This window comes from Giraffa tippelskirchi, chromosome 9 (genome assembly GCF_054371585.1).
Source record: "Giraffa tippelskirchi isolate mGirTip1 chromosome 9, T2T-mGirTip1v1.2.pri, whole genome shotgun sequence".
NCBI classification, from domain to species: Eukaryota; Metazoa; Chordata; class Mammalia; order Artiodactyla; family Giraffidae; genus Giraffa; species Giraffa tippelskirchi.
Window position 1 is genome coordinate 4,507,529 of NC_137283.1, and position 23,997 is coordinate 4,531,525.

The 23,997-nt window shown below is 38.6% G+C and overlaps 1 protein-coding gene across 15 annotated transcripts in view; it reads left to right on the top strand.

Moving 5' to 3' along the window:
• The window catches only part of RBMS3 (RNA binding motif single stranded interacting protein 3), a 1,621,798-nt gene that overhangs the window by 1,578,612 nt on the left and 19,189 nt on the right, over nt 1-23,997 (top strand). For 9 of the 15 annotated variants that reach the window (XM_081526995.1, XM_081526997.1, XM_081526999.1 and 6 more), the window contains 2 exons: nt 6,920-7,000; nt 9,707-9,834. In XM_081526995.1, the coding sequence (XP_081383121.1) occupies nt 6,920-7,000; nt 9,707-9,834 (209 nt within the window). Of the gene's footprint in view, nt 1-6,919; nt 7,001-9,706; nt 9,839-23,997 lie in introns of those variants that run through there. The other 6 variants (XM_081526994.1, XM_081527008.1, XM_081527003.1 and 3 more) reach the window with 1 other exon arrangement.

The following is a 23,997-nucleotide window of genomic DNA, read 5'->3' on the forward strand; positions in this document are numbered from 1 at the left end:
TTTTTTTTTTTTTTGTAAATGTAGAATGATGCAGATTTTTATTTCTTTTTGCATCCATCTTAATTGTGCTGTTCAGCAAATATGTGTATTTTATCTCAGTTGTCAGTGTATTGACATAAGTTTGCTCATAATATTCTTTACTATTTTTCTACTTACCTCCCCTCTCTACTAAGCCCAGGGAGTCTTTCATTCCTGCTACTCCACGTGAATATGCTTTTATAGTTGCCTCCATTTTAGTTCCCAGTTTTTAATCTGACTTCATCTCCTGAGTGGTCTTTGTGGTTCACGAAATCTCTCTTATCTTTCTCTACATTTTGTGATACCCGTCACAAAAAAAAATCATTGAGGAGAGGCAAGGAGGGAGTTCATGATATCCACACAGTTGTTTCAAGTTCAAATTTTAAGACATAGTTTCTTAATCAGCTAAATTTCTATAGTATTCTCTTATTTTTATTGCTACCACAATGATCTGTGCACATGCTCAAACTTAATGGGCTTTGGCTTTTTCCAATACATTCATAAAGATTGTTTTTTCCACACAGTTGAAGGCCTCCATAGACTGTGATCCCGTGGGAATGACTGTTTCTCCCTGTGGTTCAGTGGGTAGAGTTTTATAAATTTCCCATTAAAAAAAAAACCTCCAAGATTCTTCTTTGTCCCTTTCTTTGCTGTATGGCAGCAATAAATGGGCCTCACTCCAGATTCAACAATGACCGTCTGTACTTTTTGTCAAATAGTTTAATGCACACCTCTCTGGGTTATACTTAGTAACGGTTCTGGTGAACTATATAGGATAATGTAGGCTATACACTCTGGGCTCCCATTTCTATCACGCTCACTAACGGGTCTTCTTTTCTCTCCTCTTCAGGTGCTTTTACTCCTAGTAGGCGAAGTCTACGCTGCTATCTATATTCACATTTACCTACTCTTTAGGGATAATTATTTTATCACTCGTAACTGTCTACTTTGTATCTGCACTAGTACCTTAAAAAGTCAATAGGCTTTAAATTAATACTAACATAAAACATGCACTATAATGTTCTGTGTGGGGATCCACTTTACTCGCCAACATTTCATGGGCAGGAGTGGAAGAATAGAGGGAAAACTGGGAGGTCCACGTTGGAGTCCATCCCTGATGCCCTCGTTAGTGGGTGGGGGCACTTTTCCCTTTCAAGGAGACGCTCTTAGCTCTCTTCCTCTCTCCAGGCTGTCTCTCATCCTTCAAGTGACATGGAGACCTAGAAGGCATTCCTAGAATTATACTCCAGGCAGCTTTTACTGCTTAGCCAATGTAAGCAAGTGAAATGATACTAATTCACTCCCCAGTTCTCAGATGACAGAATTGTGCAAATGCAAGAAGTATAACTGTCGGAATTCCATAATACCTTGAGCTAATGTAACTCTGTGCCTCCCCCAAGCCACTCAGGCTATTTCCTTTATCCTCCAGCTTCCTTTGTGAAAGGAAACTTTGTATTAGATGGTCCCAACAGCGATTCATGCCTCAGACTGTTAGCATCATCCAGTACCAATTTCTGCTTTCTCTGCTTAACTGCCTTCCCTCTATCCTTGTCAATGACCATCTGAGCTTGATAAGACCTGAACAACTACTCTTGTTGAAGTTTGTTATACTGATTTTTGAATGTTATAGCAAGAACTGGTTCAGATGGTAAAGAATCCTGCAATGTGGGAGACCTGGGTTCTATCCCTGGGTCAGGAAGATCCCCTGGAGGAAAAAAACGGCAACCTACTCCAGGATTCTTGCCTGGAGAATTCCATGGACAGAGGAGCCTAGTGGGCTACAGTCCATGGGGTCATAAAGAGTCAGACACGACTGAGCAACTAACTCTTTCACTTTATATAGCAAGGACTAGGCACACCCATTAAAGAACCTACATAATATAATAATAACTTCAAATGAGCAAGTTTGATTAATTATTTTAGGAAATTTCAAAAACTGAAATGTGAGGATTCCCTTGCTACTCCTTTGCTGTACAGATAATTAAAAGGAAAAGTTTGCCATCAGGAACTATATAAAACTTTTTTTTAATTTATTTTGCTTTTGGAGGGAAGTAAATTGGGAACTAAAAATTTGGAGTTTTTACTTTTTTGTTTCTTCAGAAATAATCAACAAGTCCATAGTAACAGAAATATTTTGTTCTAAATTAAATAAGTAAAAACACAATTCCTCTCTAACTTCATCACTTTTTTCTCTCTTCATGTAACTATCTTGGTGATGCAGTGTCTAGACTTCTTGGAACAAGTGATGGAGTCTGGAATTTATTCTGTGGGTTTGAAAATGGCTATTTGGGTTTCCAGCATACGCCATGTGAGAACCCAGTGCTTTCAGAATATGTAAAAATCATCAACCTTTTTGGTTTACCAAAAAAGAAGACTTATCCCCATGGAATGTCAAAATGTTAAGCTGCCACCAACAGGGAAATATATGGATTTATCCATTTTATCTATACCATCTCATTGTAATATGGTTCCCATCACCCGTTGTATCAAAAAAACACACACACACAATAATTTGTACTAATAACAAACTTATGGAAGATATTTTCTAGTTTTTCAGAAAAATCAGCAAAGTAAATTAGCTTAAAGGATAGATATCCATTCTTGTTTTGGTTTTATTAAGTAATCCACAGACATGTATGAAGTCAAAGAGCAGAGTTTTTATATCACGGGTCCTTCTTAGGTTTTTGTCGTTTATTAGCTGGATAAAAAGAAAGCAGTCTTAGGCACTGAGATCTAAACCATATTTGTACGGCCTGCACTATCAAGTCTGACTGTAGTTTATCTTTGCTCTTAAGGAAACCAAACTGAATGCTTGCAGAGGAAGTTCAGAGGTATTTCTACCAGTTACCTAAAGCTGAGAGTTGATCTTGCACATGGCTGTAGCCATTTCCTATAAGCTCCAGTGCCTAATTTTACAAGTCTGTTGCATCTTGAAGCTTTACCCTAGAAAATGTATGTCTACCACAGAAAAGTTTTACTGCAAAAGTTTATTGACAGATAATAATAGTCTTACAGAGTATAAAACTCCATAGCTTTGACTTATTTAAAATAAGCCTGTCCCTAATTTTAAAACAACATTCTCCAGCTCTGTGAGATTTTCTGTGATACCAAAAAAAAAAAAAAGATTAACCAAAAAGGTTTTTCTTTTAAATAAAAAATACACGACACATTGAACTGAGCTGATAGCATTTATACTAAAAATTCTCTATAAGTTCTGTTCAGAAGAGCAGCATAAAGTTACATTATAAAATAAGTATAAGGGGTAGTAGCTCTTCTAGAAGAAAATTAGGTATTCAGAGTATAAAGTGAAAATTAAAAATCTATGGAAATGAAATGACAACAAAATGTTAACCAAGGCATTTTTATTCTATATTTCTTAACTGGAACTCCAATTATTAAAGTTATTTTTTTAAGTTGGCATATTATACATGGTCATGGGTTTCCCTGGTGGCTCAGATGGTAGAGAATATGCGTGCAATGTGGGAGACCCGAGTTCAGTCCCTGGGTTGGGAAGATATGCTGGAGGAGGGCACGGCAACCCACTCCAGTATTCTTGCCTGGAGGATCCCCGTGGACACAGGAGCCATGGAGTCGCAAAGAGTCGGACACTACTGAGCAACTAAAGCACACACACAGTCATGATCATGGAAACTCCTAAGGTTTTATTTCAGAAGTCATTAGGGTGACTGAAAAGGGAACTCAATCCTACATTAACAGAACTGGAGTGCATTCCCAGTATATCCCAGTTTGTCAATATGTGAAATGGGTGAGCCATCTTGCCTAACTCAGTGTTGTTCTGAAGAGAAGATGACTGGGAATTTAAACTATAAGCACTTCAGTTTTGGCTACTTTCATAACTTCATCAAATGCCATGGAAGCTGTGAAGATTTACTGATTCCTTCTACTGAACAGAACAAAGATGAGGTTTTGGATAACTCTGCATGATTTCAAGACACTTATAGCAAAGAATCACACAAAATGCTTTCCACTTACTACACTGCTTGGGAAACCTAGTTTGGCCCAGGAGGTCTGAAAGTGAGGTGGATTCTCAAGTGAAGTCATGAATAGCCCTCTGTGTGGCCCCAGCCCAGGTCCCTATGTCTAATTCACAGAAAGTTCTTCTTAGCGATGTGGACACTGGAGCAGGGGTGGGTCAGGTGGTATCCAGTGACACTGTCTTCTTATAAAAAGGACACCCACAGTCACTGATGACAATTGCAAAGTTTGAAATTACTACCTCTGGCATAAAGGATACCAAGATCAGTGACGGAGTATCCTTTGACTGTTGTGTTGTACCTCTTGGAAAACCGTGACCAAAGCGTAGACCATAAGCCACAAAGAGTATTAAATCTATTGGTAAAAATATATTCCCACTTTCTACTCATCTACTAGGATTTTTGATATCTAATTAAAGAAACTTTTTCCAAAGTATATTCTTTCGAGTACTAGTTTTAAGCAAAATCAGTAGGTGCTAAAGAGAAAAAGTTTTAGAAACTGATTTAAAGTCCCCTTTCAGGAGGATTCTGTGAAACCTGATTTCTCAGAGTTTTAAAATTCTATGTCTGTAGCAAAGAGAGCTTCCTAGGTGGCACTAGTGGAAAAGAATCCACCTGCCAATGCAGGAGATGCAAGAGACATGGGTTCAATCCCTGGGTTGGGAAGATCCCCTGGAGAAGGAAATGGCAACCAGTTCCAGTATTCTTGCCTGGGAAAATCCCATGGGCGGAGGAGCCTGGTGGGCTGCAGTCCATGGGGTTGCAAAGAGTCAGACACAACTGAGCACGCACGCAATCATATCCAAGAGGCTACATTATGCAGAATTGCTCAAATACACGGAAACACAGAAAGCTCTTTTTTCCCCAGCTGAGCTAACATTCTAAAAATAAAAGTGTAGGTAATAGTAAATTGAGACATTTAAAACCTGTATGACATAAGCAAACCACCCATCTGAAATGGCCAAGGAACTGTTACCTCCAACACTTTCTAGGGTAGTTTTGTTGGCAAAGCAGACACTTGCCATGGGTGCTAGATATGAAATAATATTTGCTGAAATGTGATTCCAGAGGTCTGTACTTTTTTGAAAAATTGACAGCAGTTGGATCGCTGAGTAACTGTCTGCTTAAGGACACAAGGGCAGTGATGAGCAGAGTGGGCTAATGTATCTGTTTAAAGGTTATATGGACACTTTAGAGGGGTGGGGAAGTGCCTACACGGAATTCAGAATGATCAGTGGCTAAGAGCCATACAAGACATGTAATTGAAAATGGAAGACGGTCTTCTCATAGCCTTTTTTATTCAGCCACTGCACATTCTAAGTACCAGGCAGAGTGTAGGGTGTTGGAAGATGCAGGCATACGCAACACTTGGCCCATGCCTTTAGGGAAATGAGAGTCTGGACAATGTTAATAGAAGAGTGATGAAGTCTGTGAGAGCACAGAAAATAGAGTGAAGAAATCTCTGATAATTTTCAGCTATGAAGCTAAATTAGTAATATCCCCAAGCCTTGCAAACAGTTGTCCTTAGTCCACACTACAAGGTTGTTTTTGTACTGATGGGAATTGCACGCAGTTGTTATCAGCAGTAACACCTGGATCACGGGCAGCAGTTTGGTTTGTTTGATTTAGGGTTGCTTGACTAAGGTTGTCTCTATTTTCAGCAAATAGAATTAGTAGGACAGTGCTCGCTTAGGATGGAGAAGTGTTTGTCTGGAGTTACTTTATTTCTCCATGAATAGTAAACGACATCTGATGAGCCAATCTCCATTCAGATATTTCCCTGGATCCAGAATTATCATGCTTCTTGGATACTGAAAGTACCTACCAATGCATAACATTGTAATTTAGATTTTGCATATTTATGGTGCCCTTCATATGTGAACGTAGCGACTTTAGAAAAATAAAGAATCACAGGCTTGTCGTTTCCATAAGAATTGTTCCAGTGAAACAGTGTTTTGAGAAGCCTTGCTTTCATTAGATGATTCTGGCTCTGAAATTTTGTGATGATCAAGTTTAGAAACTCAGAAATATAGTTGATTCCACAGACGATTCCATTCTCAAAAGAGTAGAACTTAACTTTTCAGAGGATATGTATATTAGAAACAGGAATATGGGCAATGCTTTGTCCTTACAGAGGTGGGCATATAATTTTTCTGTGTCTTCAATTTTTTGTTGCCAAAATACATGTTATCCCCAACACATATTTTATGGAATCCTACAACTCAGTGAAAAATGATTGAACTATTATATCATTCATTTAGATGAAGAAAATTTGGAGAATTAAAGGAATGGAAAAGGAAAGACTCAGTGACATGGAGTGGGGGAAGGAGAAAAAGGCAATTTCAACATGATCTGGAACACTTATTTCCTTTATTTATAAAAACAAAGCTATCAAATGACAAAAAAAATTGATAACATTTGCCAATTGTGATTGTTGGTAGATAAGTATTTCTTACATTATCCCTCTATTTTATTTTAGTTAGACAAGAATTATTTTTCATAATATGATTTGTTCATTCAACAAATAATCTGTTGAGAGCCTACTATGTGCTAGCAGTAAAATGGAGAAAAACACAGAGGACATCCCTGCCCTCCTGACAGGCATTTGTGTTTTGGATGGGAAAATGAGATGTCTGGGAGCTAATGTAGAATGTGCAGAAGGACAACATGAGGGGATGGCAAGAATGAACTTGTACTGGTATCGGAGTGGTGGGCTTCTGATGGCTCTGAATCAATAAGAGATGGCTATTCTATACTGCTAGAAACTGCATTATTTTTGGTCAAAATAGACTTGAAGTTTAATCATGCATTGGCGGGGGCCACACATGGAAAAGTCTTATGTGCTATCGCTGTTCTCGCTGGCTGCATGCCCGAGTTCACCTGCATTTCTCTTTGATTTCCTCCAGTACATGACTGCTGCGGCTCCTATGCAAGGGACCTACATCCCCCAGTACACGCCTGTGCCTCCGACAGCTGTTTCCATTGAAGTAAGTCCGTCTCTTCTTACAGAATGAGGTTAGGGCGGATATATCTCAGCCTCACGCACCAGGGTCCACCGTAAACCCCCCAAATCCTTACTTGTGATTTTTGTGCTGCTTGAAAGTTTGCAGTTGCAAGCTCACTCTGTGAAAGTATGGACTTTACTTGAACGTGCCTTTGCCTTGCTTTGCACAGGACACAAGCAAATTTGGTATCCAGGTCTCAGAGGAATGCTATTTTTATGCTTAGAGAAAAGACCAAAGATCAAATAACTACTCCATCAAATGGGAACCACAAACAATCAGAAAGAGGAAGGGAAACATTTGAAGCCTTTTGAATAAGCCAGTTGTCTGATGCCCTGTTACTCCAAGAATGCTCCCTAAACCAACATGAGCAACGCCTGAGAGCCTGTTAGAAATACAAACTTTCAGACTCTACCTGGATCTACTGAATTAGAATTTGCATTTTCACAAGAGCCCTTAAGGATCAAGGCACACATTAAAAATTCAGAGGGACTGGATTAGAGCACTCGCTCTCAAAATTTTCTGCTTGTTGAAATTATTTCAGGAGTTTTTTAAAAAATAGTGATGCCTCCCTCGGTCCTGTTGCCAGAGAGTCTGATGTGGTCCAGGGTGTGGACTGGACCTGAGAATTTTTAAAGGACGCCAGGTGATACTTCTGTGCATCAAAGATGAAGGACCACTGCTCTCACCAGTGAACCTCGATGGGACTGCGATGTCCTACCGACAACGGAGGAGAACTGGTCCCCCTCTTACTGGTGCAGAGACCATGAGTGATAAAGTCAAGTTGTCCTTGCTGGAAGCTTGCTCCTCTCCTCTCTTTCCATTAGGCTGGATCCATTTCCTCTATGCATTGTTTTACTGGACAGAGCCAGAAAGATACTAGATAGGAGGGGCGCAGAGCTGTGTGGACGGTGGTGAGAACTTAGAGGCATAGACTTCTCCCTGCTCCCAGCCCTCCTTCACCTTCTCCTGAGGCACGATTGCTATTATGGTCACAGTGGATTTCTTCCATCAGCTGGGACTCCTCTGGAGTTCATGCCATTGCTGCTTCTCACGTTGGTAACACTCAGTGTGGGAGGCCAGCATGCCTCTTCCAACCTCTGGAGCCGCACAGATTTGGTGAAATTTTTAGAGACCAAATTGGATCTTTTCAAAATGTATGTTTGTTTGCTTGTTTTTGGTGTGTTACCAATGTTTGGTAGTACCAAGATTTGGGAAGCACAGACATTTAAGAGGACAGTACCATGTCATTTAGGAAACCAAGGAGGAACAACTTGTTAATCTTTTATGTGTTCCAGACCTTTAGGCCCTCGAGAATGTTTCACTATTAAAGAGGTTTTAATTAGCTTTTCAGATTTTCAAGAGTATGTGATTAAAATATATGTTCTTTGCTAGATTTAGCTATCAAAACCCATCTAGGCCATGAGAAAAATTATGAATCTAGACATCATAGGTGGCTTTAGGCATCAGTGTCTGCCACATATCCTCATCCCTCTATCTGTACACCAAATGTGTGCGCTTATCTACAGAATTTGAGGTTTTTGAGGACTCTAACACAAGGAGACACACTTGAGAGTATTGCTTATTGGAAACAGTCTAATTATATCAATAAATATGGGATTTAAAAAGAAGTATATCACTAAGAATTATATAAGTATAACCTGATATATTGCCTTGAGTTGTGCTTATAAAGGAAAGCACTGATTCATTTTCTATGTAAAAACACTCATTGAAAACTCACCAGTATTCATACAAGTCAATGCAGGTAGGAAACTCAGAAAACTGCATAATACCAAATAGTATATTAGGGGTGAAAAAATATTGAATTCATAAAGGGAGAATTTTCACATTTTGAGGAGCAATTTCAGGGAGCTTCTGTTAAGGACACAACATTGATGAAAAGCCTGTATCTCTGCAGAAGTCCAGTGCTATAATGTAAGTACAACCAGGAGAATGTATTCATATGGATTTGCTCCCTAGGCTGACTAACTACCAAACCTTTCTCAGAACCAAACATAACTTCTGAGTGAGGAGCAACTCAAGAAATCCATTCTTGTTAGCATCTGTGAGAAATAGAAGCTATCAAAAGGCTACAGGAAGGAGCAAATCAAAATTAAGGATGTTTGTTTCTTTTTCTGAAACCTCTAAATGAATTCCAGTTCGTGTTGAGGAAAATAAAAGTAAACAAAACAAATGAAATTCCTTAAGGGAAAGCATAGTTGACAATGTCCTTTTAGGAGAATTCCAAACCTGGATATAGATTTTTATTAATAGTAAGGTCCATTGTTTTGCCGGATCGTAGAGACAGGGTAGAGAGATTTAGTCCCAGGAAAATGCTCAAATGTAGATGTTTTTATAGGAAGTCTGCACACTTTTTTTATTAACGAATTATTATTTAGAGTGGCTATAGGCAACTGCAGTTAAAAAGCTCTACCTGCAGGCAAAATGACTTCTTGATCGCTTGACTGCTACAGGGTCTTCTGACGGCAAGTCGTCTTGGTGACACATGGAGGTAAAGCCCTCCAATGAGTTCTGTGCTTTTTCTCCTCGTGCTCATTGTGGCTTTATGTAGCCGAGTGCACCTCTACGCAAGCCCGATGCCAGACAGCACAGGGACATGCCCTACAGTCCGTCTGCAAGAAGCCCTTCTGCTCCAGCCAGTAAGGTCCTGTGTTCTTGTTGCCTCCGTAGGGTGTTGTGGCTGATACCTCTCCCCAGACAGTGGCACCTTCATCCCAGGACACGAGTGGTCAGCAGCAGCAGATAGCAGTGGACACAGCCAGCGAGCATGCATCTGCATATTCCTACCAACAGTCCAAGTAAGTCCTAGCCATGCTAAACTCTGTCCCTGCAGATCTGCCATCTGGACTTCACCCTTTCGTGGCATCTGCTAGCTTTAGCTGCAGTAGAGGCCACCCCAAACTCAGTGATAGACATTCACTTAGTTCATGATTCTGCGGGTTGGCATTTGGGCTAACCTCAGGTAAATGCTGCTTCTGCTCTTGACTGGACTTGTGTGAGCATCTGGGCACAGCAGCTGGGCATCTTCACAGTTCTGCTTCTGGGCGTCCGTCGTCTGATGGCTGTGGGATGGATAACATGGAGCCAGGTGATGCTGACCATGGAAGTCTCCGAGTTCAGAGAACAGCAAGAGAGGGTGCCCAGATGGCCAGCAAGTTTTCAGTCCCATAGGCCAGAGCAAATCATGTGGCCAACCCCAAAAATAATGTAGAAATTCACTACCAAAAGGGAGGGCACTGTAGCCATTTTTACCAAAAAATTCTATCATACGTATTTTTGGAAAAACTCCAGTGTTCCCACTTGAAACTGCGTCGTGTGCCTGCATTGTGGTCCTGGTGCCTTCATTCTTACATGAAGACAGTAACATGCCCCTGGCCAGAGTGCTTCAAACTTACCCAGTAAAATAGTTTATGAAAATGCGCACGGTGACACAGAAAACAATATGGCATAGAGACTGATTCAGGAATTAAACGGCAAAGGAAAAATCAGGGACTCAGAATTATTGCTGACAAGCCTTAAGTCGCTTAGAAAGCCAAGTACAGTGGGCTTTGTGTGGAGTATCATGGAGATTAAAATTTGAGTGGTTTTGATTGAAACCAAAGGACTCAACAGACCTTCAGTCTATATGCAGAAGTTCTCTCACGGTAGCTGTTCTGCTTTGAAGGTAATGGTCAAAGCCCTGGTGGACAGAGAAGGCCCAGACTCTTCCTGTTCGCAGAAGAGCGCTGCAAACGAGTGGTGCTCGTTTCTCGATCATAAGTTTTCTTTCCTCTCGATTCACATTTAGAGATTGGTGTGTTGTTAAAAGATTTAATCACGTTAATGGCATCTTCTGTATGTGATTTGAGTTCTAAAATGAACCCTCCAAATTAAATGTGCTAGAGTAACAGTCCCCAACCTTTTTGGCACTGGAGACTGGTTTTGGGGAAGACGGTTTTTCATGGACTGGGAGAGGGGTGGTGAGGGGGTGGTTTGGGGATGATTCAAGTACATTACATTTACTGTGTACTTTATTTCTATTATTGTCACATTGTCATATATTTATACAACTCACCATAATGCAGAATCAGTGAGAACCCTGAGCTTGTCTTCCTGCAACTAGATGGTCCCTTGTGGGGCAGTGGGGAATGGCTATAAATACAGATGAAGCTGCTTTCGCCCTCACCTACTGCTGTGCAGCCCAGCTCCTAACAGGCCATGGACTGGTACTAGTCGGTGACCTGGGGGTTGAGGACCCTGGTGCTAGAATATGACTTAACCTTACAAATATAAGGTATTATTATCGTCATTACTACTACTACTACTACTATCAATATTATATAATGATTTATATATGTGTATGTATATATATATAAAACTTTCAGGAAATACCTATAGTATATAACGCATTTTGGTTTTTTTATTAGGTTTTTAATTTTTATTTTATATTGCAGTATAGTTGAATGACAATGTTGTGTTAGTTTCAAGCGTACAGCAAAGTAGTTAAGTTTTACTTACACATATATCTATTCTTTTCCAAATTCGTTTCCATTTAGGTTATCACAGAATATTGAGTAGATCTCCCTATGCTATACAGTAGGTCCTTGTTCCATATCTGTTTTAAATATGTATATGTATATGTCCATACCAAACTCCCAATTTATCCCTCCCCCTGCCACCATTTTCCCCTTTGGTAACCACAAGTTTACTAAGTCTGTGAGTCTGTTTCTGTTTTATAAATAGGTTCATTTTTATCATTTGTTTAGATTGTGCTTATAAACTACATCATATGCTATTTGTCTTTCTCACTCTGACTTGCTTCACTTAGTATGATAATCTCCAGTTCTGGCATATTGCTGCAAATAGTTTTTGTCTTCTTTTTAATAGCTGGGTAATGTTCCTTTGCATATAAATATATATAAATATATATATATATATACATCTTCCTTATCCATTCACCTGTAGATGGACATTGAGGTTGCTTCCATGTCTTAGCTATTGTAAACAGAGCTGCAGTGAACACTGGGATGCATGTATATTTTTGAGCCATGCTTTTCTCTGGATATAAGCCCGGGATTGGGATTGTTGGGTCATATGGTAGTTCTATATTTAGTTTTCAAAGAAATATCCATATTGTTTTCCACAGTGGCTGTATCAATTTACATTCCCACCAAGAGTGTAAGAGGGTTTTCTTCACACCCTCTTCAGCATTTATTGTTTCTAGACTTTTGATGATGGCCATTCTGCCAGATGTGAGGTGATATTCATTGTAGTTTTTATTTGCATTTCTCTAATAATGAGCAATGTTGAGCATCTTTTCATGTGCCTCTTGGCCATCCATCTGTCTTCTTTGGAGAACACCAATGTAGGTCTTCACATTTTTTGATTGGGTTGTTTTGTTCTTTTTTATATTGAGCTGTATGAGCCATTTATATACTTTAGAAATTAATCCCTTTTTGGCCACATCATTTGAAAATATTTTATCTCATTCTGTGCATTGTCTTTCTATTTTGTTTATGGTTTACTTTGCTGTGCAAAAACTTGTGAGTTTAATTAGGTCCCATTAACCCATCACGGTTCAATATGGGAAGATTGTACCTTTCTAATAATTTGTCCATTTCTTCTAGGTTGTCCATTTTATTGGCATATAGATGCTTTATTTATATTTGCTTTTTGCATGTGTTATTTTAGGAGACAGACCAAAAAAGATATTGCTGCAATTTATGTCTGAGTGTTCTTCCTATGCTTTCTGTTAAGGGTTTTATAGTATACAGTCTTACATCTCTGTCTTTAACCCATTTTGAGTTATTTTTGTGCATGGTATTAAATAATGTTCTAATTTTGTTCTTTTACATGTAGCTGTTCAGTTTTCCCAGCATCATTTATTGAAGAGACTGTCTTTTACCCATTGTATAGCCTTGCCTCCTTTGTCGTAGATTAATTGATCACAAGTGCATGGGTTTACTTCTGGGCTTTCTCTCCTGTTCCATTGATCTACATTTCTGCTTTTGTGCCAGTACCACACTGTAGCTGTGCAGTATAGTCTGAAGTCAGGGAGCCTGATTCCTCCAGCTTCTTTTTTCTTTCTCAAGGTGGATTTGACTACTTGGGGCCTTTTGTACCTCCATTCAAGTTTTAAGATTTTTTTTTTGTTCTAGTTCTATAAAAATGCTATTGATAATTTGATAGGCATTGCATTGAATCTGAAGATTGTCTTGGGAAACATAGTGATTTTAACAATATTGATTCTTCCAATTCAAGAACATGGTGTGTGTGTGTGTGTGTGTATATATATATATATAGCTTCATCTGTTAATGTCATCCTCAATTTCTTTCATCAAAATGTTAATAGTTTTTGGAGTACAGGTCTGTTGCTTCATTAGGTAAATTTATTCCTAGGTACTTTATTATTTTTGATGTGATGGTAAAAGGAAGTATTTCCTTAATTTCTCCTTCTGATCTTTCCTTATTAGTCTATAGGAATGCAACAGATTTCTGCATATTGATTTTGTATTCTACTTTAACGAAATCACTGATGAGCTCTAGTAGTTTCCTGATTAAAATCTTTAGGATTTTCTGTGTTGAGTATCATCTTATCTGCAAAGAGTGATAGTTTTACTTCTTATTTTCTAATGCGGATTCCTTTTATTTCTTTTTATTCTCTAACTACTATATCTAGAACTTCCAAAACTTGTGGAATGAGAGCGATGAGAGTGGATATCCTTGTCTTGTTACTGGTCTCAATGATGAGAAACGGACAGCATTTCCTCTGAGTATGATGTTAGCAGTGGGTTTGTCATCGATAGACTTGATTATGTTGAGGTATTTTTCCTCTGTGCCCACATTCTGCAGAGTTTTTATCATAAATGGGTGTTGAATTTTGTCAAAAACTTTTCTGCATCTATTGAGATGATCATATGGTTCTTACTGTTCAATTCGTTGACTGATTTGCATATATCAAAGAAACCTTGAAACCCTAAGATAAATCCTACTGGATCATGGTTTATGACCTTTTAATATACTGTTGGATTCAGTTTGCTATCTAGTATTTTGTTTATGATTTTGCATCTATGTTCATCAGTGACATGGGGCTGTAATTTTCTGTTTTTATGGTATCATTATCTGGTTTTGATATCAGGGTGATGGTGATCTCATAGAGTGAGCTTGGGAGTATTCCTTCCTCTGTAATTTTTTGGAATAGTTTCAGAATAGCCATTAAGTCTTCTATAAATGTCTGATAGAATTTGCTTGTGAAGTCATCTGGTCCTGGACTTTTGTTTCTTGAGATTTTTTAAATCACAGTTTCAATTTCAGTACTAATGATTGGTCTGTTCATATTTTCAGTTTCTTCATGGTTCAATATAGGGAGATTGTACCTTTCTAAGAATTTGTCCATTTCTTGTAGGTTGTCCATTTTATTGGCATATAGTAGTTGCTTATAGTAGTTGCTTATCCTTTGTATTTCTGTGGTATCCACTGTAACTTCTTCCTTTTCAGTTGTAATTTTATTGATTTGAGCCCTCTTCATTTTTTTCTAACATTTTATCAGTTTTTTTATCTTCTCAAATATTGTTTCACCTACTTCTCCTCTGATCTTGATGGTTCCTTTCCTTCTAACTGTGGATTTTGTTTGTTCTTCTTGCTCTAGTTGCTGTAGGTGTAAGTCCAGGTTGTCTCAGACTTTCCTTGTTTCTTGAGGTGAGACTGTATTGCTATAAACTCCCCTCTTAGAAATGCTTGTTATGTCCCATAGGTTTTGGATAACTTTGTTCTTGTTGTCATTTGTGTTCATATATTTTATTTCCTCTTTGATTTCTTCAGTGACCGTTTGGTCGTCTAGTAACATATTGTTTAGTCTCCACGTGTCTGTGCTTTTTTATAGCTTTTGACTGTAATTTATTTCTAATATCATAGTGTTTTGGCAAGAAAAGATGCTTGATATGATTGATTTTCTTAAATTTACTGAGGCGTGATTTGTAGCCCACTATGTGATCTGTTCTGGAGAATGTTTCATGTGGAACTGAGAACTGCATTCTGCTGCTTTTGGAGGGAATGCCCTGTAAATATCCATGAAGTCCATCTGGTCTAATGTGTCACTCAAGGTTTTTGTTCCCTTATTGATTTTCTCTCTGGATGATCGGTCCACTGAAGTAAGTAAGGTGTTCAAGTCCCCCACTGTTAATTGCATTGTTATCAATTTCCCCATTTATGGCTGTTAGCATTTGCCTTGTATATTGAGGTGCTCTGATGTTGGATACAAATATATTTACAAGTGTTGTATCTTCTTGGACTGACCCCTTAAACATAATGTAGTGCCTTCCCTGTCTCTTACAGTACTCTTTGAGGTCTATTTTGCCTGAGTATTGCTACTGCAGGTTTTTTCTGACTCCATTTGCGTGGAATACCTTTCACGCCCTCTCACTTGCAATCTGTACGTGTCCCTAGTCTGAAGTGGGCATCATGGACACAGTGCATCCATGGCTCTTACTTTTGTGTTCAGCCAGCCAGTCTGTTTCTTCTGGTTGGAGCATTTAATCTATCTACAATTATGGTAATTGTCAATGTGTATTTTCCTGTTGCCATTTTCTTAATTGTTTCAGATTTGCTTTTGTGGGTCTTCTTTCTTCCCTTCTTTTATTCTTTTGTGATTTGATGACTATCTTTTGTGTTGCTTTTGGGTTGCTTTTTCTTTTATGCATGTCTGTTGTAGTTTTTTGGCTTGCAAGTCCCATGATGTTTTGATATAGCAGTCTATATATATATATACAAGACTGTTTTAAGTTGTTGCTCTTTTAATTTCAAATACATTTCCAATATCCTGCATTTGTATTCTTTTCACAATTGCTGGTTTTGATATATTTGTGTGTGGATGATTTCCTAACTTTCCTGTTGAGTAGGTGAAGTCAATCGTGTCCAGCTCTTTGCAGCCCCATGGACTGTAGCCTGCCAGGCTCTTCCATCCATGGAATTTTCCTGGCAAGGATACTGGAGTACGTTGCCATTTCCTTCTCCAGGGGATCTTCCTGACCCAGGAATCGAATCCAGGTCTCCCACACTGCAGGCAAACTCTTTACCATCTGAGCCACCAGAGAACCTTAACTTTCCTGTATGTTACCCTTTATCCAAGGGTTTTTCATTTACAATTTTCTTGTTTCTAGTTGTAGGCTTTACTTTTCCACCTAGAGAAATGCCTTTAGCATTTAAGACTTGTTTGGGGGCCCTGAATTCTCTGAGTTTTTGCTTGTGTGTAAAACTGTTGATTTCTCCATCGAATCTGCATGAGAGCCTTGCTGGACAGAGTATTCTTGGTTGTAGGGTTTTTTCCCATTCATCATGCCACTTCCTTCTGGCCTTCAGAGCTTCTGCCAGAAAGTCACCTGATAGCCTTATGGAGGTCCCCTTGTATGCTGTTGATTTTCCTGTGTTGCTTTTGATACCTGAGTTTACTTTCTGTTCGCTTGATTCCTGTGTGTCGTGGCGTGTTCCTCCTGGGGGTTACCCTGTACGGGGCTCTCTCCACTCCCTGAACTTGGGTGACTGTCTCCGTTCCCGTGTTAGAGAAGTTTCCCGCTATAATCTCTTCAAATCTTTTCTTGAGCTCATTCTCTTTATTTCTTTTTCTCAGACCCCTATAATGCAAACGTTGGTGTATTTTGTTGTCCCAGAGCTCTCCAATACTGCCCTCCTTGCTTCTTCTTTTTCCTTTGTTCTGTGGCAGTGATTCCCACCACTCTATATTCCAGCTCACTTTTTTGTTCTTCTGACTCACTTATCCTTCTAATCATTCCTTCTAGTGTATTTTTCATTTTCGCTCTTGTATTGTTCACCTCTGTTTCTTCTTTAAATCTTTTCTTTATTAAAAATTTCTTACATCTTCTCAGTCTGTGCCTCCATACTTTGAGATTTTGGATCTTTACTATTGTTACTCTGAATTCTTTTTTAGGTAGATTGTCTATCTCCTCTTCATTTAATTGTTCCTTTGGGGCTTTTGGGGTTTTTATCTTTTTCCTTCATCTGCAGTTTATTTCTCTGTCATCTGATTTTTGTCTAAATTTTTGTGTTTGTGGTCTCCTTTCCACAGATTGCAGGAGTGTGTTCCTCTTCCTTCTGGTGTCCATCCACTGGTGGGTAAGGTTGGTCCAGGGGGCTTGTGTAGGCCTCCTGGTGGGAATGACTGGTGCCTGCCCTCTGGTGGCTTGAGCTGGGTCTTATCCCTCTGGTGGGCAGGGCAGTGTCAAGAGATGTGTTTGAGGTGGCTGTGAGCTCAGTAAGACTTTAGGCAGCCTTTTTTTTTTTTTTTTTTTACCTTTTATGGAAATTTCTTTTCTTAACATACGTATTTTATTGAAGTATAGTGACTTACAATGCTTCTGGTGCACAGCAAGGTGATGCAGTTATACACACACATACAGTGTTTTTAATTTATTTTCCATTATAGCTTATTACAAGACATGACTACAGTTCCCTGTGCTATACAGTAAACCTCTGTTTGTTGCACATCTTATTTTTTAATTAGAAATCTGGCATTCTGTTCATACTAAGTCAAGCAAGTGGAATCAAAATGTCATAAAGTTTTTAGACAAAATTCATAAGTTCTCTAAAATATATATATTATACATATTATTATATACGTATACAAAAGTTCTACTACACTTAGTAAAGGCTTGAGAAAGAACATCAAAAAAAAGAAGAGATGGGGAAATTGGAAAACATAAACTAAATGAAATGGGAGCTCTGAATATGAAATAGAAAAAGTGAAACAAACTAGACAATAGTAAAAGATCATCATATAGTCCCGTTGTTTTTAAACATGGCTGCTCATTAGAAACATATCTGGAGCTCTAGAGGAAAAAAAATCATTACCTAGGCATTTGTATTTTTCAAAAAATTCCAAGATAATTCTGATATGCATCTAGACTTTAAAAAGTGATTACAAGTTTTTCTAATGATACTTTTGGTGATATAGAGTTCTATTATTTTTCTGTTGACCAATCATGATACAATGGTATTAAATGAGTAATAGTTCCATGATCACAATAGTAAAATACTGTTTATCAGTTTTTAAGATCAATAGCCAGATAAAAAAATGAAAGATAATTACAATTGCAAGCCATAATGGGAACATGATTAATTTAATGACATAAAATAATCATATGCAATTTGAGGGGTTAAGCAGAGTGATGTAGTAAGTGGAATTGCATACGTGCATATATTTTCATCTCCCCAGCCAGTCTATGTCTTTTGGTTGGTGCATTTAACCTATTTGCATTTCAGGTAATTACTGATACGTATGATCCTATTACTGTTTTCTTTTGGGGGGTTTATTTTCGCATTTAACCTATTTGCATTTCAGGTAATTACTGATATGTATGATCCTATTACTGTTTTCTTTTGGGGGGTTTATTTTCTGTAGGTCTTTTCCTTGTCTTGAGTCTCCTGCCTAGAGGAAGTTCCTTTAGCATTTGTTGTAAAGGTGGTTTGGTGGTGCTGAATTCTCGTAACCTTTGCTTGTCTGGAAAGCTTTTGATTTCTCCATCAAATCTGAAGGAGAGTCTTGCTGAGATGAGTCCTCTTGGTTGTTGGTTCTCCCCTTTCATCACTTTAAATATATCCTGCTGATCCCTTCTGGCTTGCAGAGTTTTGCTGAGAAATCAGCTGACAGCCTGATGGGAGCGCCCCTGTGTGTCATTTGTCATTTTTCCCTTGTTGCTGAGAATGGTTTATCCTTGTCCTTAATTTCTCTCAGTTTGATTACTATATGTCCTGCTGTGTTCCTCCCTGGGTTTATCCTGCTTGGGACTCTCTGTGCTTCCTGGACTTGGTTGATTATTTCATTTCCCATGTTAATGAAGTTTTCACCTATTACTCTTAAAATAATTTCTCAGTTCCTTTTCTCTCTCTCTTCTGATTCTGAGAACCCTATAATGTGAATGTTGGTTAGTTTAATGCTGTCCCAGAGGTCTCTTAGGCTGTCTTCATCTCTTTTCACTCTTGTTTCTTTTTTTATTAATTTATTTATTTTAGTTGGGAGCTAATTACCTTACAATATTGTAGTGGTTTTTGCCATACATTGACATGAATCAGCCATGGGTTTACATGTGTTCCCCATCCTGAACCCCCCTCCCACCTCCCTCCCCATCCCATCCCTCTGGGTCATCCCATTGCACCAGCCCTGAGCACCTGTCTCATGCATTGAACCTGGACTGGAAATCTGTTTCACATATGATAATCAGTTCAGTTCAGTCGCTCAGTCGTGTCCGACTCTTTGCGACCCCATGAATCGCAGCACGCCAGGCCTCCCTGTCCATCACCAACTCCCGGAGTCCACCCAAACCATGTCCATCGAGTCAGTGATGCCATCCAACCATCTCATCCTCTGTCGTCCCCTTCTCCTCCCACCCCCAATCCTACCCAGCATCAGGGTCTTTTCCAATGAGTCAACCCTTCGCATGAGGTGGCCAAAGTATTGGAGTTTCAGCTTCAACATCAGTCCTTCCAATGAACACCCAGGACTGCTCTCCTTTAGGATGGATTGATTGGATCTCCTTGCAGTCCAAGGGACTCTCAAAAGTCTTCTCCAACACCACAGTTCAAAAGCATCAATTCTTCGGCGCTCAGCTTTCTTCACCGTCCAACTCTCACATCCATACATGACAACTGGAAAAACCATAGCCTTGACTAGATGGACTTTTGTTGGCAAAGTAATGTCTCTGCTTTTAAATGTGCTATCTAGGTTGGCCATAACCTTCCTTCCAAGGAGTAAGCGTCTTTTAATTTCATGGCTGCAGTCACCATCAGCAGTGATTCTGGAGCCCAAAAAAATAAAGTCTGACACTGTTTCCACTGTTTCCCCATCTATTTCCCATGAAGTGATGGGACCAGATGCCATGATCTTAGTTTTCTGAACGTTGAGCTTTAAGCCAACTTTTTCACTCTCCTCTTTCACCTTCATCAAGAGGCTCTTTAGTTCTTCTTCACCTTCTGCCATAAGGGTGGTGTCATCCGCATATCTGAGGTTTATTGATATTTCTCCTGGCAATCTTGATTCCAGCTTGTGTTTCTTCCAGCCCAGTGTTTCTCATGATGTACTCTGCATATAAGTTAAATAAGCAGGGTGACAATATACAGCCTTGACGTACTCCTTTTCCTATTTGGAGCCAGTCTGTTGTTCCATGTCCAGTTCTAACTGTTGTTTCCTGACCTGCATACAGGTTTCTCAAGAGACAGGTCAGATGGTCTGGTATTCCCATCTCTTTCAGAATTTTCCACAGTTTATTGTGATCCACACAATCAAAGGCTTTGGCATGGTCAATAAAGCAGAAATAGATGTTTTTCTGGAACTCTCTTGCTTTTTCGATGATCCAGCGGATATTGGCAATCTGATCTCTGGTTCCTCTGCCTTTTCTAAAACCAGCTTGAACATCTGGAAGTTCACGGTTCACGTATTGCTGAAGCCTGGCTTGGAGAATTTTGAGCATTACTTTACTAGCGTGTGAGATGAGTGCAATTTTGCGGTAGTTTGAGCATTCATTGGCATTGCCTTTCTTTGAGATTGGAACGAAAACTGACCTTTTCCAGTTCTGTGGCCACTGCTGAGTTTTCCAAATTTGCTGGCCTATTGAGTGCAGCACTTTCACAGCATCATCTTTGAGGATTTGAAATAGCTCAACTGGAATTCCATCACCTCCACTAGCTTTGCTCATAGTGATGCTTCCTAAGGCCCACTTGACTTCACATTCCAGGATGTCTGGCTCTAGGTGAGTGATCACACCATCGTGATTATCTGGGTCGTGAAGATCTTTTTTGTACAGTTCTTCTGTGTATTCTTGCCACCTCTTCTTAATATCTTCTGCTTCTGTTAGGTCCATACCATTTCTGTCCTTTATCGAGCCTATCTTTGCATGACATGTTCCTTTGGTATCTCTAATTTTCTTGAAGAGATCTCTAGTCTTTCCCAATCTGTTGTTTTCCTCTATTTCTTTGCACTGATCGCTGAGGAAGGCTTTCTTATCTCTCCTTGCTATTCTTTGGAACTCTGCATTCAGATGGGAATATCTTGCCTTTTCTCCTTTGCTTTTCCCTTCTCTTCCCATATGATAATATGATATATGATAATATATGATAATATTATATATGATAATATTACATATGATAATATACATGTTTCAATGTTATTCTCTCAGATCATCCCACCCTCACCTTCTCCTACAGAGTCCATAAGACTGTTCTATGCATCTGTGTCTCTTTTTCTGTCTCACATATGGGTTATTGTTACCATTTTTCAAATTCCATATATATGCATTAGTATACTGTATTGGTGTTTTTCTTTCTGGATTACTTCACTCTGTATAATGGGCTCCAGTTTCATCCATCTCAATTCAACTGATTCAAATGTATTCTTTTTCATTCTTTGTCCATTGCTTCATTTGCTATTATTTTCTCCCATTCTGAAGGCTGTCTTTTCACCTTGCTTATAGTTTCCTTTGTTGTGCAAAAGCTTTTAAGTTTAATTTGGTCCAATTTGTTTATTTTTCCTTTTATTTCCATTACTCTGGGAGGTGGGTCACAGAGGATCCTGCTGTGATTTATGTCGGAGAGTGTTTTGCCTATGTTTTCCTCTAGGAGTTTTGTAGTTTCTGGTCTTATATTTAGATCTTTAGTCCATTTTGAGTTTATTTTTGTGTATGGTGTTAGAGAATGTTCTAGTTTCATTCTTTTACAAGTGGTTGACCAGTTTTCCCAGCACCACTTGTTAAAGAGATTGTCTTTTCTCTGTTATATATTCTTGCCTCCTTTGTCAATGATAAGGTGCCCACAGGTGCGTGGATTTATCTCTGGGCTTTCTATTTTGTTCCATTGATCTATATTTCTGTCTTTGTGCCAGTATCATACTGTCTTGATGACTGTGGCTTTGTAGTAGAGCCTGAAGTCAGGCAGGTTGATTCCTCCCATTCCATTCTTCTTTCTCAAGATTACTTTGGCTATTCAAGGTTTTTTGTATTTCCATACAAATTGTGAAATTATTTGTTCTAGTTCTTTGAAAAATACCGTTGGTAGCTTGATAGGGATTGCGTTGAATCTATAGATTGCTTTGGGTAGTATACTCATTTTCACTATATTAATTCTTCCAATCCATGAACACGGTACATTTCTCCATCTATTTGTGTCCTCTTTGATTTCTTTCATCACTGTTTTGTAGTTTTCTATATATAAGTCTTTTGTTTCTTTAGGTAGATATATTTCTAAGTATTTTATTCTTTTCGTTGCAATGGTGAATGGTATTGTTTCCTTAATTTCTCTTTCTGTTTTCTCATTGTTAGTGTATAGGAATGCAAGGGATTTCTGTGTGTTAATTTTATATCCTGCAACTTTACTATATTCATTGATTAGCTCTAGTCATTTTCTGGTAGAATCTTTAGGGTTTTCTATGTAGAGGATCATGTCATCTGCAAACAGTGAGAGTTTTACGTCTTCTTTTTCAGCTCTGATTGCTGTACCCAAAACTTCCAAAACTATGTTGAATAGTAGTGGCGAGAGTGGGCACCCTTGCCTTGTTCCTGACATTAGGGGAAATGCTTTCAATTTTTCACCATTGAGGACAATGTTTGCTGTGGGTTTGTCATATATAGCTTTTATTATGTTGAGGTATGTTCCTTCTATTCCTGCTTTCTGGAGGGTTTTTATCCTAAATGGATGTTGAAGTTTGTCAAAGGCTTTTTCTGCATCTACTGAGATAATCATATGTTTTTTATCTTTCAATTTGTTAATGTGGTTTATTACACTGATTGATTTGCAGATATTAAAGAATCCTTGCATTCCTGGGATAAAGCCCACTTGGTCATGATGTATGATCTTTTTAATATGTTGTTGGATTCTGTTTGCTAGGATTTTATTAAGGATTTTTGCATCTGTGTTCATCAGTGATATTGGCCTGTAGTTTTCTTTTTTTGTGGCATCTTTGTCTGGTTTTGGAATTAGGGTGATGGTGGCCTCATAGAATGAGTTTGGAAGTTTGCCTTCTTCTGCAGTTTTCAGGAAGAGTTTGAGTAAGATGGGTGTTAGGTCTTCTCTAAATTTTTGGTAGAATTCAGCTGTGAAGCCATCTGGTCCTGGGCTTTTGTTTGCTGGAAGATTTCTGATTACAGTTTTGATTTCCATGCTTGTGATGGGTCTGTTAAGATCTATTTCTTCCTGGTTCAGTTTTGGAAAGTTATACTTTTCTAAGAATTTGTCCATTTCTTCCAAGTTGTCCATTTTATTGGCATATAGCTGTTGGTAGTAGTCTCTTATGAGCCTTTGTATTTCTGTGGAGTCTGTTGTGATCTCTCCATTTTCATTTCTAATTTTGTTGATTTGATTCTTCTCCCTTTGTTTCTTGATAAGTCTGGCTAATGGTTTGTCAGTTTTGTTTATCTTCTCAAAGAACCAGCTTTTGGCTTTGTTGATTTTTGCTATGGTCTCTTTTGTTTCTTTTGCATTTATTTCTGCCCTAATTTTTAAGATTTCTTTCCTTCTACTAACCCTGGGGTTCTTCATTTATTCCTTCTCTAGTTGCTTTAGGTGTAGAGTTAGGTTATTTATTTGATTTTTTTCTTCTTTCTTGAGGTATGCCTGTATTGCTATGAACCTTCCCCTTAGCACTGTTTTTACAGTGTCCCATAGGTTTTGGGTTGTTGTGTTTTCATTTTCATTCATTTCTATGCATATTTTGATTTCTTTTTTGATTTATTCTGTGATTTGTTGGTTATTAGAAGCGTGATGTTTAGCCTCCATATGTTGGAATTTTTAATAGTTTTTTTCCTGTAATTGAGATCTAATCTTACTGCATTGTGGTCAGAGAAGATGACTGGAATGATTTCAATTTTTTTGAATTTACCAAGGCTAGATTTATGGCCCAGGATGTAATCTATCCTGGAGAAGGTTCCGTGTGCACTTGAGAAAAAGGTGAAATTGATTGTTTTGGGGTGAAATGTCCTGTAGAT